This window comes from Pipistrellus kuhlii, unplaced genomic scaffold (genome assembly GCF_014108245.1).
Source record: "Pipistrellus kuhlii isolate mPipKuh1 unplaced genomic scaffold, mPipKuh1.p scaffold_m20_p_10, whole genome shotgun sequence".
In the NCBI taxonomy this organism is placed as follows: domain Eukaryota; kingdom Metazoa; phylum Chordata; class Mammalia; order Chiroptera; family Vespertilionidae; genus Pipistrellus; species Pipistrellus kuhlii.
Window position 1 is genome coordinate 24,550,873 of NW_023425405.1, and position 15,884 is coordinate 24,566,756.

Here is a 15,884-nt window from a genome sequence, read left to right on the forward strand (position 1 = left end):
GAAATCTACCCAGTGAGACACAGAGTTGTTAAATATGAAAGAGAAATTGAGCAAGAAAATTAGGTCAAGAACATTTAATACATATCTAATTACAGTTCTGGAAGAAGAGAAAAGGAAAAGGAAGGGAAGCACAATTTCAGGGCATATTCATTAAGGATTCACCAGAACTGAAGAAAATATACACATGCAGGTTCAGATTGAGGAGTCACAATGGATTCAAACAAGAGGGTGAAACATCCCAGTTGGACAGAGAGGAAGCAGAGCTTACCAACAAAAAGAATGACTATTAAACTGACGGTGGATGTCTTGACAATGGAAACATGACACATTATATAATATTTTCAATCAGTTATAACCATCAACCTTGAATAAACACCCAGAAAAACTAATCATTATAAATAGAGTCTAAGTAAAGTTATTTTTACATAAACAAAAAGAATAGTTGTAGATAAGGCAAATTTTGAAATCATTAAGTAAATAAAGAGCACTATCCCAAAGAACTTTCTTGAGGTGATAAAAATGTTTACTGCCTATAATGTGGGGAGCCGGGTGTCACTAGGGGAAGGAGGGGACAACTAATATTTTCAACAATAAAGATAATTTTTTTAAAAAATGTTTGCTGACCAAAACAGGTTTGGTTCAGTGGATAGAGCGTCAGCCTGTGAGCTGAAAGGTTCCAAGTTCAATTCCGGTCAAGGGCATGTACCTTGGTTGCGGGCACATCCCCAATGGGGGGTGTGTGCAAGAGGCAGCTGATCAATGATTCTCTCTCATCGATGTTTCTAACTCTATCCCTCTCTCTTCCTCTCTGTAAAAAAATCAATAAAATATATTTTTAAAAAATATTTGCTGGCCAGTATAATAGCCATAAGTACATATGGCTAAGGGACTGGCAAAATAAATTTTAATTTTATTTCATTTCCATTAATTTTAATTTAAAGAGTTGCATTTAAATATCAACTTTCAATTGAGCCATATAGATAGATAGACTAAAATAGCATAATTGATAAGTGTGAGTTAAATGACACTATAGAACAATTACAAAATAAGTATCTTTTTCAAGTACATATAAAACATTTTTTAATATTGACCATAAATTAGACTCTTCAGAACAAATCTTAACAAATTTTAGATTATTAGTGTCACAGAGATGTTGTTCTTGACCATAATCATATTAAATATTAAATAGAAGTTTATATTTTTGTATATCTGTTATATAAATTGATACAATAGATATATAAGAAAAACCTCTATAAATGGATATAACAATTGAAGATATTAAATTATATTAGCCTTATATAGTTTACAAATGATTCTAGTCTTACACAATTCTAAAACCTTTCTGTAGTCCAGTATTAACCTGATACCAAAATATAGTCATACTCCCTAGCTGGTTGCTCAATGGTTAGAGCATTGACCTGCAGACTGAAGGATTGTGAATTTGATTCCAGTAAAGGACACATACCTGGTTGCAGGTTTGATTCCTGGCCCCAATACACACAACCAATCATATCAATGTTTCCTCATATCAATGTTTCCCTCCCCTCCATGTCCAGTCTTTCTAAAAACCTATGGTAAAAATATCCTCAGGAGAGGATTAACAAAAAATAAAATAAAAATTTACCAAAATGTAGTGTTAGAACAAAGTAGGGAAGAGTCAGGCCAATGACATTCATGAACATCCTATCTAATAAAAGAGCAATATGCAAATTGACCATCACTCCACATACCTTATGACTGCCCCCATGTGGTCAAAGATGGCTGCCCCCTTGTGGGCACAAGATGGCTGCCATAAGATGGCCAGCAGGGGAGGGCAGTTGGGAGGGACCAGGCCTGTAAGGGAGGGCACTTGGGGGTGATCAAGCCTGCATGGGAGGGCAGTTAGGGACAATCAGGCTGGCAGGGAAGTGGTTAGCGAGTGATCAGGCTGCAGGCAGAAGTGGTTAGGGGCAATCAGAAAGGCAGGCAGGCGAGTAATTGGGAGCCAGCAGTCCTGGATTGTGAGAGGGATGTCAAGAGGGATCAGGCTGGGCTGAGGGACACACACATACCACCACCACCACCCCCCTGCACGAATTTCTTACACTGGGCCTCTAGTAGTAGTAAAATTTTTTTAAAAAAACAAACAAGGTAAATCCATCAACTTGTATAAATAATGATTTTTCACCACAAAGATTATTTACTTTATAAGTACTGTCTTTTTAAAAAGGCTATAAATGCAATTCACATTAACAGCTAAAAGGGGGGAAACATTATCATTTAATTAAGATAAAACATTTAATAGAATTAAATATCAATTATTTTTTTAAATCTTAGATTATAAATGGAAAAGAACTCAAAAAAAGATTCAGTGTTTTTTAAAAATGACAGTAACATCACACTTAATGGTTAAACATTAAAAGCATTTTCCTTAAAATCAGTAAACACATAAAAAAAGACTCATCACCATAAAGTTTAATATTGAACAGTAGACAGTAACCATCTCATTAATACAGGAAAGTATATATAAAAAATATATATACATTAGGGAAAGAAGAAACTATCATAGTCATAAATAAGCTGCAAAAATTAATGTCAAAGGATTAATTATTTGAACTAGTAACAGATACAATCTTTACACATACTAGCACAAAGTGTTGCAATGTGTACTGTTTAAAAGCATACCATTTCTGAATAAATCTAATGAATACACAAATGGCCTTTATCAAGAAAATTATACTTTATTCAGAAATGTTTGAAACATCTAACTGCACAGATTTATCATGACAATAAGGATAAGTGTATATTGTAAGCAAGTACATTTTTCACCAATTTATTGATTCAGGAAAATTCAGTTCAAAGTCTGAGCTGGATTCTTTTTCTTTTTAATTGAAGTGAGATTTGTTAATATTATTAAGTAAAAAAAATCTTGTGGTATTTAGTGTATTCACAATGTTATTCAGCCCCTCTATTAATGTACAATAGTTTCACATACTTTCATCATTGCAAAAAGAAACCACATAGGCATTAAACAGTAACTCCTCATTGCTCTCTCCCCCAAACCATGGGCAATCACTAGTCTTTGTTCTGTTTCTATGGATTTGCCTCATCTGAACACAACATTAAGAAGGAAAGTCAAATTGGATTTTTATGTTATAATATTAACAAAAATTAATTCCAAGTAATTTAAAGAACTAAATAGGAAATGCAAAGCTTGAAAATATTTTTTAATTTAATTTTATTGTTTAAAATATTACAAATAGTAGTACATGTATCTCCTTTTTTTCCCCATTGACCTTCCCCCAGCCTTCTCTAACCCCTGGCACATGCCCTTATCCCACTCAACCCCTAGTGTCTGTGTCCATTGGTTGTACTTATATGCATGCGTATAAGTCCTTCGGTTGACCTCTTTAGCCCACTTCCCGACATTCCCAGCCATCCTGCTGTAATTTGACAGTCTGTTTGAAGCTTCTCTGCCTCTGTATCTATCTTTTATTCATCATGTTATAATGTTCTTTGTTTTCCATAAATGAGTGAGATCATGTGGTATTTTCCTTTAATTGCCTGGCTTATTTCACTTAGCATAATGCTCTATAGTTCCATCCAGGCTGCTGCAAATGATAAGAATCCCTTCTTTTTATAGCAGTTTAGTATTCCATTGTGTAGGTGTACAATAGTTTTCTAATCCACTCATCTGTTGATGGGCATTTAGGCTATTTCCAAATCTTAGCTATTATAAATTGTGCTGCTTTAAACATAGGATTACATATATCATTTCTGATTGGTGTTTCTAGTTTCTTGGGATATATTCCTAGAAGTGGGATCACTATGTCAAATGGGAGTTCTATTTTTACGTTTTTTTTGAGGAAACTCCATACTGTTCTCCACAGTGGCTACACCCAACAGTGCACTTTTTCTCTGCATCCTTGCCAGCACTTGTCATTTGTTGATTTGTTGGTGATAGCCATTCTGACAGATGTGAGAAGGTTCTGCATTGTTGTTTTGATTTGCATCTCTTGGATAATTAGTGACTTTGAGCAAGTTTTCTTATGTCTCTTGGCCTTCCTTCTGTCTTCTTTCCCAAAGAATCTATTTAGGTCTGTTGCCCATTTTTTTTTATTGGATCATTTACTTAACTTTTGTTAAGTTGTATAAGTTGCCTGTTAATGTTGGGGATTAAACCTTTATCTGTGATAACATTGGCAAATATATTTTCCCATACAGTGGGCTATCTTATTGTTTTGTTGATGGTTTCTTTTGCTGTGCAAAAGCTTTTTATTTTGATGTAGTCCCTTTTGTTTATTTTCTCTTTAGTTTCCATTGTCCTAGGAGTGATATCGGTGCAGAAATTGCTTTGGCATATGTCTGAGATTTTTCTGTCTGTGGATTCCTCTAGTACTTTTATGGTTTCCTGTCTTATGGTTAAGTCTTTTATCCATTTTTAGTTTATTTTTGTGTATAATGAATATGCTTCCAATAACAGCCACTCTCCCCTTCAATATGGCGTGATCTCTGCAGAAGAGCCCATTGATCTGGGAGACATTTCAGCAACAGTGTAAGCTGCCCTGCCCGGTCCCGGTCAGGGGAGGCCTGTCCGGCAGTCCCCAACAGTTCCTTGAAGTATAGCTGACCCTCACCCACAATTACACACTCTCCTTTCATTTTCTCACCCACTACCTTGCAGTCTGCCTTCCCCTCTGCAGCCATCTTCCCAATCTCTTTAAAATAATTTGTAAAAATGTAGATGAAAGTATTTTAGGTGGGGGGTGGTGGGAGAGGCCAATGGGGGAGAAAAGGGACATATGTAATACTTTTAACAATAAATGTTCATTTTTTAAAAAGACAGTATTTTTATGATTTTAGGACAATAAACCAAGAAGAAAATGTTAAATTAAGGTGCTTATTGATTGTATAATATGCTATTACAGTTACAAATTAATATTTTGCTACTAATTTGAAAAGTTATAGCAATATTTTATATATAAAACAAGCCGAGGTACATCCATTATCAACCAAAAGAAGTCAACACATGGGATATTGAGATAGTATAAATGATAAGGTGGGATAAAGCATGTTCTAGCAAATACATACAGTTTTTAGTGAAGAATAAAAATAAGGAAGCAGCCAGTACTCACACCAATCATTGTCCCTGAGATCCAGTTAATTCCTTCTTCATTTATTCTGTAAAGAGGAAAAGTAATATTTAAAATAATTGGCTAGGGCTTTTCCAAGGGGCGGGGGGGGGGGGGGGGGGAGAGAAAGACTTCTAAAGTGCATTAGTACATTATATAAGCAGCATGTGGTTCCATCCAATCACTTTGCTATTATTAACCACATTTGCTCCTGGGGCTTTGGTACAGAGGAATTAAGCAGAGTTGTTGAGAGGGCCATGGAGGCCATTGACCCGGCTAGAAACTGAAGGCGAGTTAACTTGGAAGTAAGTTGGTTTATTTTGTTCTCTTTAACTCTGATCAGAATTATGAACTCCCATCTCATCTGTCACTTCAGTCCCATTCACATTAATAAAAATCTAATTCATTTGAATAGGATGCATAGTGATTTGATTCAACTCAATCAAACTGTACTGGGTGGAATCAGTCCTTGATTGAAATCTATTAAATTCAATTCAATAAAATAAATTTAAATATTATGCAGTGCAATTAAATTTTAATTAATTACTATTTCAGTTCAGGTCCATTTTGATCATGAACTTCAGTTCTCCATTTCTAAATTTGGGCCCTATTCAAATTAATAAAATATAGTAAAATTTAGTGTAATTTTGAAAGATGCAATATGAGGCTAATGAACTACATTCATTTCCATTCACCCCTAATCAAATGAGTTTAGTGACATTCAATCACAGTGAGATAAAATGTTCACCCTTAACAACCACGTTGAATGTTTACATTATAACTTCAAATGGTGATTTCCCAACTTTACATCACTTTCTGTAATATGAACTCCACAAAACTTTTTGGATTTCATTCTGTTTGGTCTTTGCATTAACATAGAACAACATAGAATTAGATGGTATTAGATGGTTGGGAAACAAGTGAGAATATCATTTACCCACTTGGAAAAGATGATTTCACAAAACTTTATAAGATGCTTGAGATACAATCTTTTGTAGCTGTATGTTTACATATATGATTTTTAATTTTATTTTTAAAGTTTTTGATGTAAATAGTAAAATTAATTTACAAAAAAATGTTAGAATGATTATTCTAAAAAAAAAAATTGAAAAATGTTTTTAGTTGCCGAAACCAGTTTGGCTCAGTGGATAGAGCATCGACCTGAGAACTGAAAAGTCCCAGGTTCGATTCCAGTCAAGGGCATGTACCTTGGTTGCAGGCACATCCCCAGTAGGGGGTGTGCAAGAGGCAGCTGATCAATGATTCTCTCTCATCGATGTTTCTAACTTTCTCTCTCTCTCTTCCTCTCTGTAAAAAATCAATAAAATATATTTTTTTAAAAGAAAAAAAGAAAAAGAAAAATGTTTTTAGCTTTATTTGTTGAGAGTATTACAGATGTCCCCTCCTTTTTTTCTCCCCAGTGTCTTCCTCCTCCTGAATGTCACCCTACCCTAGGTCTTCACTACTCTATTGCCCGTGTCCATGGGTAATGCATATATGCATATAAGTTCTTTAGTTCATTTCTTCCTGCCTCTCCCCTTCCCCTGCTCCTTCCTTCTCTCTGTCAGTCTGATCCATGTTTCCATGCTTCTAGTTCCATTTTGTTCATAAGTTTATTTTGTTCATTCAATTACTTGTTTATTTTGATTTTTAGATTCATTGTTGATAGATATGTATTTATTGACTTGTTCATATTTTTTATTTTTATTCTTCTTCTTAAAGAAGACCCTTCAACCCTTCTGTCTTTAACCTTTGGCATTTTAATTATGATATGTCTTAGTGTGATGTGTCTTAGATGTGTCTTAGGATTTATCTTGTTTGGGACTCTCTATGTTCTCTGGACTTATAAGTCTATTTCTTTCACCAGATAAGTTTTCTGACATTCGTTTTTTCAAATAGGTTTTCAATTTCTTGCTCCCTCTCTTCTTTTTCTAGTACCCCATGATGCAAATGTTGGTACACTTAATTGTCTCAGAGGCTCCTTTACACTATTTTTATATTTCTTTATTCTTTTTTCTTTTTGCTCTTCTGATTGGGTGTTTTTTTGCTTCCTTTTACTCCAAATTACTGATTTGATTCTCTACTCCCCTGTTCATTCCCTGTAAATTGTTCTTCATTTCAGTTTGTATATCCTTCATTTCTGACTGGTCCTTTTTCATGTCTTGGATACTCTCACTAAGTTTCTTGAAATTCTCACTAAGTCCCTTGACATTCTCACTAAGTTCCTTGAGCATCCTTATAACCGTTGTTTTAAACTCTGTATCTAGTAGTTTGCTTACTTCCATTTCATTTAGTTCTTTTTCTGGATATTTCTTCTGAACTTTCATTGTGACATGTTTCTTTGCCTCCACATTTTGGTTATTTCCCTTGTATTTGTATCTATGTGTTAGGTACAACTGATATGGCTCCTGGAATTGGTAGAGTGGCCTTGTGTAGTTGGTGTCTTGTAGGGCCCAAAGGCTAAGCCTCCCCACTCATCATAACTAGATACTCTAGGTATGCCTCTGTGTGGGCTGTGTACACTGTCCTGTTGTAGTTGAGCCTTGATTGCTATTGACATAACTTGGAGAAATTTGCTCCAGGCCAATTGGTTGTGAGGATCACCTGTGACTATAGTGGAAGAGCTGTTGTCCAGAAGATACCCCTATGAGGCAGGATTTGCTTTAGTGGGACTTTGGTGCTCACCGAGTTCATCCGTGAGTGTGTCATAGTCTATAGATGTAATCTGTCATAGTCTAAAGATGTCCACTGGGCACAGTGGGCGCACTGGATCTGGGGCCTCCGGGGAGGTGCAAAGTCAGCCACTACCTATGCTCTGTCTGGGGCCACCTGGCACAAGCTACAGAGAAATCTGCAGCTGGATGCTATTTGTGTTGGGCTTGGAGGTGCCCAGGGGAGGCCAAACTGTAAACCTTAGTAAGCTGCTACTAATGCCAGACCTGGGGCCACTTTTTGAGAGCTATGGAACATGCTGAGTACAGCTGCTAGTTGTTTGAAAGATTTTAGTAAAGTCTAAAACCTGAAGCAGGATGGGCTATTCATATGGAAAAGCTACTATAAACATCTTGTGTTGGGCTATAAATTGGGTGGGTTCTCAGAGAATCACCAGGGCAGGGCATACAGCTTGGGTCAGGTTGATGAAGACTCAGATATAGCACCTGCCAGTCAGCTCTATGGGGATTTGAGGGTAGGGGAGGTCTCAGCAGCAGAACAATGACCTCTGCCACTATTTTTATATTGGAGAAAGTTATCCCCCCTCCCATTCTTGCCTTGATGCCAGACAATTTAGTTACTCTCTAGATGTCTCTGGATCCTTTCAAATTACTACCCCAGTGCTGGAACTCAGAGGGAGTGAGTCCAAATAAGTCCATGTGTGGCCCCTTTAGGAGGAACTGCCTGAGTCTCCAGCTACCTCCTCGTCAATCAGCTACAATCGCTACTGGTTTTTACACCAATTAAAAATCTTTTTACTTAGTAAGAATATTATTACCATTTATACCTTGGAGTATTATAATCAGATTGATAAAGAGGAGGAAAAAAAATTGGTAGTGTCATGGTAAAAATGAAAGGGAAGCAGAAATGGGAGACTTTTCAGAATGCAGTCATTTCTTTAGAAAGAAAATCCTGCCCTGTGAGGGGCTCCAAACAACCAGAGGTTGCCAGACCACAGGAGTCCTGGAAGGCTGTAAGGAAGCTCCCAGCAGGGAGCAGTAAGCAGAGGGTTGAAAGGCAGGTTTCTGCTGCTTTTGTACTTGTTCTAATTCCTCTGTTAAAAAGCCCCCCCCCACCTGCGCTAAGTTAACGGAATTTGTAGTAACTAGGTAGTAGTAGGTATAATAAAACTAGATTTTATTAAACTAAAATGATGCTTTTAAGTTTTCATTTTGGAAACTATAAACACTCGTGGTATTATTTTTAATATCCTCTAGAAGTTGATCGAATAGAACAAATTAAATGTCCAAGTGACCATACTGGGTCTCATCATAGACTGTATCAAGGAAATATTTATTTAAGAAAATTATTAAGTTACTTTTTGTAGCCCAGAAGGCCCAAAGACATATTTTGCAAAGCACAGGTATGAACTATATTTCCAACAAAAGGTCCCTCACATTTGCCCTTGTGTTTCTGGAACAACTTGTTATTAAAAAAATTAACAGAGATCTATTGGTTCCTTTGGTCTTGGGAAACAAGTAGCCTCTTTTTTTTTCCCCTTTCTCAATTTAATCATCCAAACCATAATAAATCCTTCACCACCATAAAGCCTAATCTTGTGAACAAGCAGTATAGTGGTTATATTTAATTCAATCTAAGCTTGGCTCTTTTAATACAATATACCTTTGATAAGTCAGCCTCTAGTTAACTTAGAATATGGTTCATCATTAACCTAGTCTTGTCCTAATATTTACCCCTACTTAATATAGTTAACAGACATCATCATATTCTGAAGGTAAGTTTTTGAGCTCTTGGCACTAAGTAAATTATTTCTTTTCTAATTACTTCATATTCTTGTCTTTAAAAAAATCTTTTCATTTTTATCGACTTGAACTGCTTTCCCCCAAAGCCAATTAGCAGGTAAATAATGATTAGTAAAGCAAAAAGTACAACTTAATTAGCATAGCACTGGAATAAAGCAATTCTCTGGTCACAGCAAATTGAATCCTTCTCTTCTTGCTGAACACAAAATATACACCAAATTAATAATTTATTTTGGTGATAGTGACTTAATTTAACCATATTATCCAGTGCTAATAACAAAGCATACAATTTGCTCTTCCCCTGGATTATATTTGTCTGATTGACATTCTTCTGCTCACAGCAGATGAGCAAACAGCTCGGGAATAGATTTTGCACTTAACTTCTTTTCCCAGGAAGGAAAACAAAATAGTATTGATTTTGCCTCATCCTAATTGGGACCATTAGGTATATAAGACTAAAAGTATTTTGATTTAAGAAATAGGTGGGGAGATGGGGGGAAGAAATGGGAAATTGGGCTACTCTTACCTGGTCACTATAGTATGTCACCTCCTTGAAGTTAATGAAAATGTCATTGCATATCATCCTTTTGGATACTGTCCTGGTGTATAGTAAGACCCCCTCCCTACAGGGAACTGAGGGTGTGCCATGTGAGATGAGCTCAGAGCCTGGATTCCATGCAGAGCTTAGGACTCCTGGTGGAGCACCCCTGGTACAAGCAACTTTACAAGGAGATTTCTCTGCTGGGCTTCTACTCCCAGAAGATGCTGGTGGGAATCAGCTGTCTCCTCTCTCCATTTCCCCTGTAGCACATTTCTCAGCCTCATACTAAACGAGAGGCTGCTAATTATCTTGCTTCCTTTACTGACTTTTATGAAGAATACTAAACCAGCTCCTTCGGTTTGTACAATTTTCCATCAGTCTCTGTAATGAAACACTAACACTGTTGGATTGTTCTAGTCACTAGGAGAAATAATCCAAGATGGAGTTGATGTTCTGAGATATATCCTTTCACTGATTATTTAAGGTTCAGGCAGAGCAAGGGAGCTTCTTACCAGACCAGCCATTAACTCCACTTCTCCAGATGTTTCCTTTCACCACCAGGCATGTCAGTGTCTCCTAGTTTCCAAAATGAAGGACAGTAACCATATCTTGCTGGGAAAACTTGAGCTTGCAATTCCCTTTGCTGTTTTTAATTAAATATTCCTTTTATGGGAATGCATTTACTTTTAAGAGGGTTAAGTGATGTTCAATCTATCAGAGAGCAACACTGCTCATGGGGAAGGAGGGAAAAATGAGATAGTATCATGACCCATTCCTATTCCTATCTAAACGTGCCTTTCCCCTTTATTGCAGATGGAAGTCCTTACACCTGGTGGGTTGGCAAAGCCAATGAGAAGCACTACTACTGGGGAGGCTCTGGGCCTGGGATTCAGAAATGTGCCTGTGGCATCGAGCGCAACTGCACAGACCCCAAATACTACTGTAACTGTGACGCGGACTACAAGCAGTGGTGAGTGTGGGCATGGCAAGTGAGCTCGCCCTCTCCTGTGCTTCTCAGTCACACTAATTAGAGAGGAAGTAAGTTTGAAATGGGCTGGAATCCTACATAATGAAGAGGTAATGTGCAAATTGACCATCACACCCTTATACAAGATGGCCACCCCCATGTGGTCTCAAGATGGCCAGCAGGGGAGGACAGTTGTGAGCAATCAGGCAAGCAGGGGAGGGCAATTAAGGCTACCAGGCCAGCAGGAGAGGGCAGTTGGGGGGTGATCGGGCCAGCAGGGAGCAATTAGGCATCGATCAGGCTGGCAGGGAAGTGGTTAGGGAGTGATCAGGCTGTCGGACAGAACTGATTAGGAGCTGATGGCGAGTGGTTGAGAGCCAGCAGTCCTGGATTGTGAGAGGTATGTGTGACTGCCAAGGGGTCCCAGATTGGAGAGGGTGCAGGCTGGGCTGAGGGACACCCCCCTCCCCCAACCCCACCTCCAGTACATGAATTTCATGCACTGGGCCTCTAGTAATAAGATAATAGGTTAAGAAAGTTTGGTACTCACCCAGTTAACAAAAGTCAAGAGTGTTTTGAAAAAAAAATATAAAAGCAGAGAGAGGTCAGTGCTTCAAGGGTGTGCATTTAGAAATAGACATTCACATAACTGAAGTGGCCATACATTATCCAGAGAGGAAAATAATGAGCCATGTAGCAGGCGGTGAACGTTATACAAGGTGCTTTGGAACAATGAAGCCCATGTGCAGCAGGTGAGATCATCCACTATAAATGGTTGCCCATGGTGACTATGTCTACCTCCTGCAATGTTTGCTTTCAGTGGCTGCACACACACAAAAAGGGGGTGTGGGAGGGGAGGGAAAATCGTTCTTTGCTCTTGTCTTTGACAGTAGTGCTGGCTGCTCTACTTTTCTTTCATTCCTTGAACTGTGTGTAACTCTAATAGAAATCAGTTTGAGAAAGATCTAGTTTGAGTCTCTTTCATCCCTCTCTTGGCTTTTGTCCTGCTTCACAGTGAATGGTGAGGTTTGTGTCAGTTTTAAGGATAAAATCAGCTGTCATTCCATGTGAAAAAGGCCCTGGAAGTTCAGGTGGAAGAACAGAAACCTAAGTAAGGTTCTTCCCAAAGGCACACAGGCAGCAGGCACCTGCTTCTCACAGCTTCAGAGACAGGAAGAGGCCCTCTCTGTTCCCTCCCGGCCTCTGGAGGGCAGCACTGAGCACAGCCTTTCGGTTTTTTTCACTTGACAAAATGCCCTTGCCTCTGTTTTACACTATTTTGAAGGCAATTTACAAGTTTATTCAAACAGTTAACTGAAAATTAATTCTGATTATAAAGTTAATACATTGTTTGGTAGGATGTCAACCTATCTTTCAAAAGCCACATTTTATTTTTAATTTTTTAGTAAATGGATTACTGAGGCTATATATTGCCGTGGCTTAGAATTTCTGTGTATGTATTTAAATAGCTATCATTATTCATTAATTGTGGCGCTTTGTAAAGAAAAAATCCTGATATTCAATTTGTAATTATGCTTAAAAGATATATGTGCACATACACATCTATACATCTATATAAAGACTGGGATTGGGGAAAGTGGAATCAGAAGGACAGTTGAATGAAGTTAACTTTTTTTCATTCATATTGCCAGTCAATCATTCATTCTGTCAATAATTAAATTAACAAATATTGATTTATGTCTTCTGTGCCAGGGATTCATCTAGGGGTGAGATAAAACCGTGAATGACAGTAACGAGAACTGCTCTGGCTTATGGTCTATTGACACTTTCATAGTTGTGCGTTCTTAAGAAGTTCCAAGACCCTTATTTGTCTGTTCAATATTGACTCACAGCCCTCTTGGAAAGCTGACATTGGGAGCAGCCTTCATGACTACAAGTGTGAGCTCTGTCCCAGATGGTTCAATGTCCTGTCACCTAACATTCAATTCTTTGTCCTACCACAGAGGAAAGTGGAGATATTAATGAAAAGGGAAATCTGGTGCATACATTCAAGTTAAGTTCATTTTGGCCAGACATCATGCTAAGTGCTGAGGATTCAAGTTAAGTTCATTTTGGCCAGACATCATGCTAAGTGCTGAAGATTCCATGACAAATAGAGCATGCTCTTTGTCCTCAACATGCTCAAAAACTAGTCGGAGGAAATCAGTGCTCTGATGAAGAAATTGCAGGATAACAATAAGCCAGTGGAAGGAATTTCAAGCATAACAGAGGGAGTGGAGGGTAGGAAAGCCCTTACAGGAGTGATGCTTGATAGCGAAGAGTTTTCCAGCCACACTCTCCCTTAAAAGGTGGCCTTGAAGTAGAGGTATGAATAAGCATGATCTTTTGGGGAACTGTCTGTACAGTAGATATGGAATGTGATGTGAAGAAGAAAAGAGAACCATAGTAGGGCTGAGTATGTAGGAAGTATACCATTAGAACTTTTATTCTTTTTAAGGTGGTAAGAGTATGTATTTATCTTCAGTGAGCTCTTTGGAGGAGGCTTGATGGGAGAGAATGAGGGTGTCCTGATAGCCCTTGAAAGGCATCGGAGGCAAGACCGTGGAGAAGAAGAAATATATATGAGATATTTTGGAAGTAGCACTGCAAGACTTGATAGTTATGATGATTTATGAAGAGAGAGACGAGACTGGATAGGTGCCCGACAGGAATGGAGTGGTAACTTGCTCGAATATCAGGCCTAGGAACAAAGCTTGGAGGAGGTAGATGATGAGAGCAGCTTTGAAAATATTAAATTGGAGGCACCAGTATCACGTCATGTCTAAACTCACAGAGACACCATTAGTGGGGTTGCCAATAAGAAATGTAGATTTTAGAGAAATGTATTTGCATCTGAAAACATTTTCAAGAACACACCTGAGTTGAGATCACAGATAAGAAGCAGCCTCACGCATGCACAAACTCACTCCTCCGGCAGAATCTGATTGGATCATAAATTTTCAGTTCCTCAGCAACTTGGACACTCCCAATGTCTTGTTTCTTTCTGGCTGAGTCACAGATAACACATCCTCACCCCTTCGCTTTTATAAAATGTGGCTAACATTTTATGATAGAGGCATTCTTTTGTGAGCAAACTGAAAAGTATAATGAATATGTTTCTATTAAATAGCTAATAAAATTATCTTCCCTGTCTGGCACAAGAAAGAAAGCTTTCAGTGATGTCATATCAGTCTTTGAATTCACCAGCACCTGGCAAAGGTCTCACTCTGTGGATGCTTTCAATATGTTGCAATGAATAGTTGGTTCTAGAGGTGTGTTCCAACACTGTCAGGAGCAGTGGAGAAAGAGCAAGACTTGTGGCTGGAAGACTTGATATCCACCCACATTTTCTGTTAAATGGGGAGGCTTTTAACCAATCTGAAACTAAGATTTGTTGTCTACATAATAGAAATAAATCTTGGTTTGTCATATGTTTGTGAGAATTACATAGAATATAGAATATGAAAACATTCTATAAATTGTGCAGTAAGAGATGCATAGCTGTTTGCAATTCTTAATTGTGTAATTCTCATTATGATTCCAAATGAATCTTAAGGAATGAAAACAGACTGTATGAAAACAGACTGAAAAGTATGTCTCTTTCTATTCTCCACCTGCTATGCAGCAGGTCTCAGGTCAAATTATTATTCCATGGCAGCATTGGAGAATAGGCTTTATTGGAGAACCTTACAAATCAGGGGTCAACGAGGGAAGAAAAAGTATAGGACCCCAGTGCCATCAACCCTCAGAGAGAGAGGCTGGAGCCAAGCTATTATGCTGAATACATCGAGGATACATGTTCCAAGGAACCCCTTGTTTCTCCCACTTCACATAGTGCAAGGAGAGCAGCTTTCTCTTAGGACTCCAGGCAGCTGGCATCGGGATCAGCTATCTCCAGCATTGTCTGAAAATCCTGGAACAAGGAGGGAGCCAGGCCTCTTTAGAAAGCCACTTTGGGTACAACTTCCTTGACTAGAAGTGGGAAGCACTCCCCAGCTGGCCCATTGTCCAGGAACCCAGAGCAAGTGGCCCCATAATCAACACTATTCAAATCTTTTTGTCCTACCACTATGAAGAGGAAATGAGAATCTAGTATAGAAATCCAGGGGAAATCCACATATGTGAAAACATATTTGTTGGTATTTCTATATATAAAAGCCTAATTGATGGAATGACCAAACATCTGAACAGCTGGTCACTATAATGCTCACTGACCACCAAGGGGCAGATGCTCAATAGAGAAGCTGCCCTCTGGTGATAAGTGTGCTCCCACAGCCAACACCCTGCGACCCCTCCAACTCACCCCTGAACTCCCCACTGGCCAACCTCCTGCAGCCTCAATTGGCCCTGGCTGAGGGAGCTGGCTAAGCTGAGGGACCCCATGCATGCACAAATTCATGCATCGGGCCTTTAGTATTATTTTTATTACTTAATGTTGAATGGAACTCTAGCTAAAAGCATTAAAATTTTCTTAAATTACAGATGTATAAGTTGGGCCCCAGGAAAAATGAAATTACTTTCCAAAAATTATGTTATTTTCTAAAAAATGAGAAGCAAAAGAAGATTAAGACTTAGGTTTTCAAAATTCCGGTCCAGCGGTTTTCTACAGTATCATGATCATGGAAGAATATTCATGTTGGTTTTATTTTTTTAATGATTTATGAATCTAATACTTTAACTAAATGTGTTTTAAATATAAAGCTTAATCAATAGACCACGTGTTATATGCTCTTTTCTAAAGGACTCTAAAACTTAGATTACACATCTACTTGGTTGGAGTTAAATACACA

At 38.1% G+C, this 15,884-nt stretch overlaps 1 protein-coding gene across 1 annotated transcript in view; it reads left to right on the top strand.

The window, feature by feature from the left end:
- The window catches only part of CNTNAP2 (contactin associated protein 2), a 1,655,787-nt gene that overhangs the window by 1,293,488 nt on the left and 346,415 nt on the right, over positions 1–15,884 (top strand). Inside the window, exon 14 of the mRNA XM_036429148.2 lies at positions 10,941–11,097. Coding sequence (XP_036285041.1) covers positions 10,941–11,097 — 157 coding nt within the window. The remainder of the gene's footprint in view (positions 1–10,940; positions 11,098–15,884) is intronic.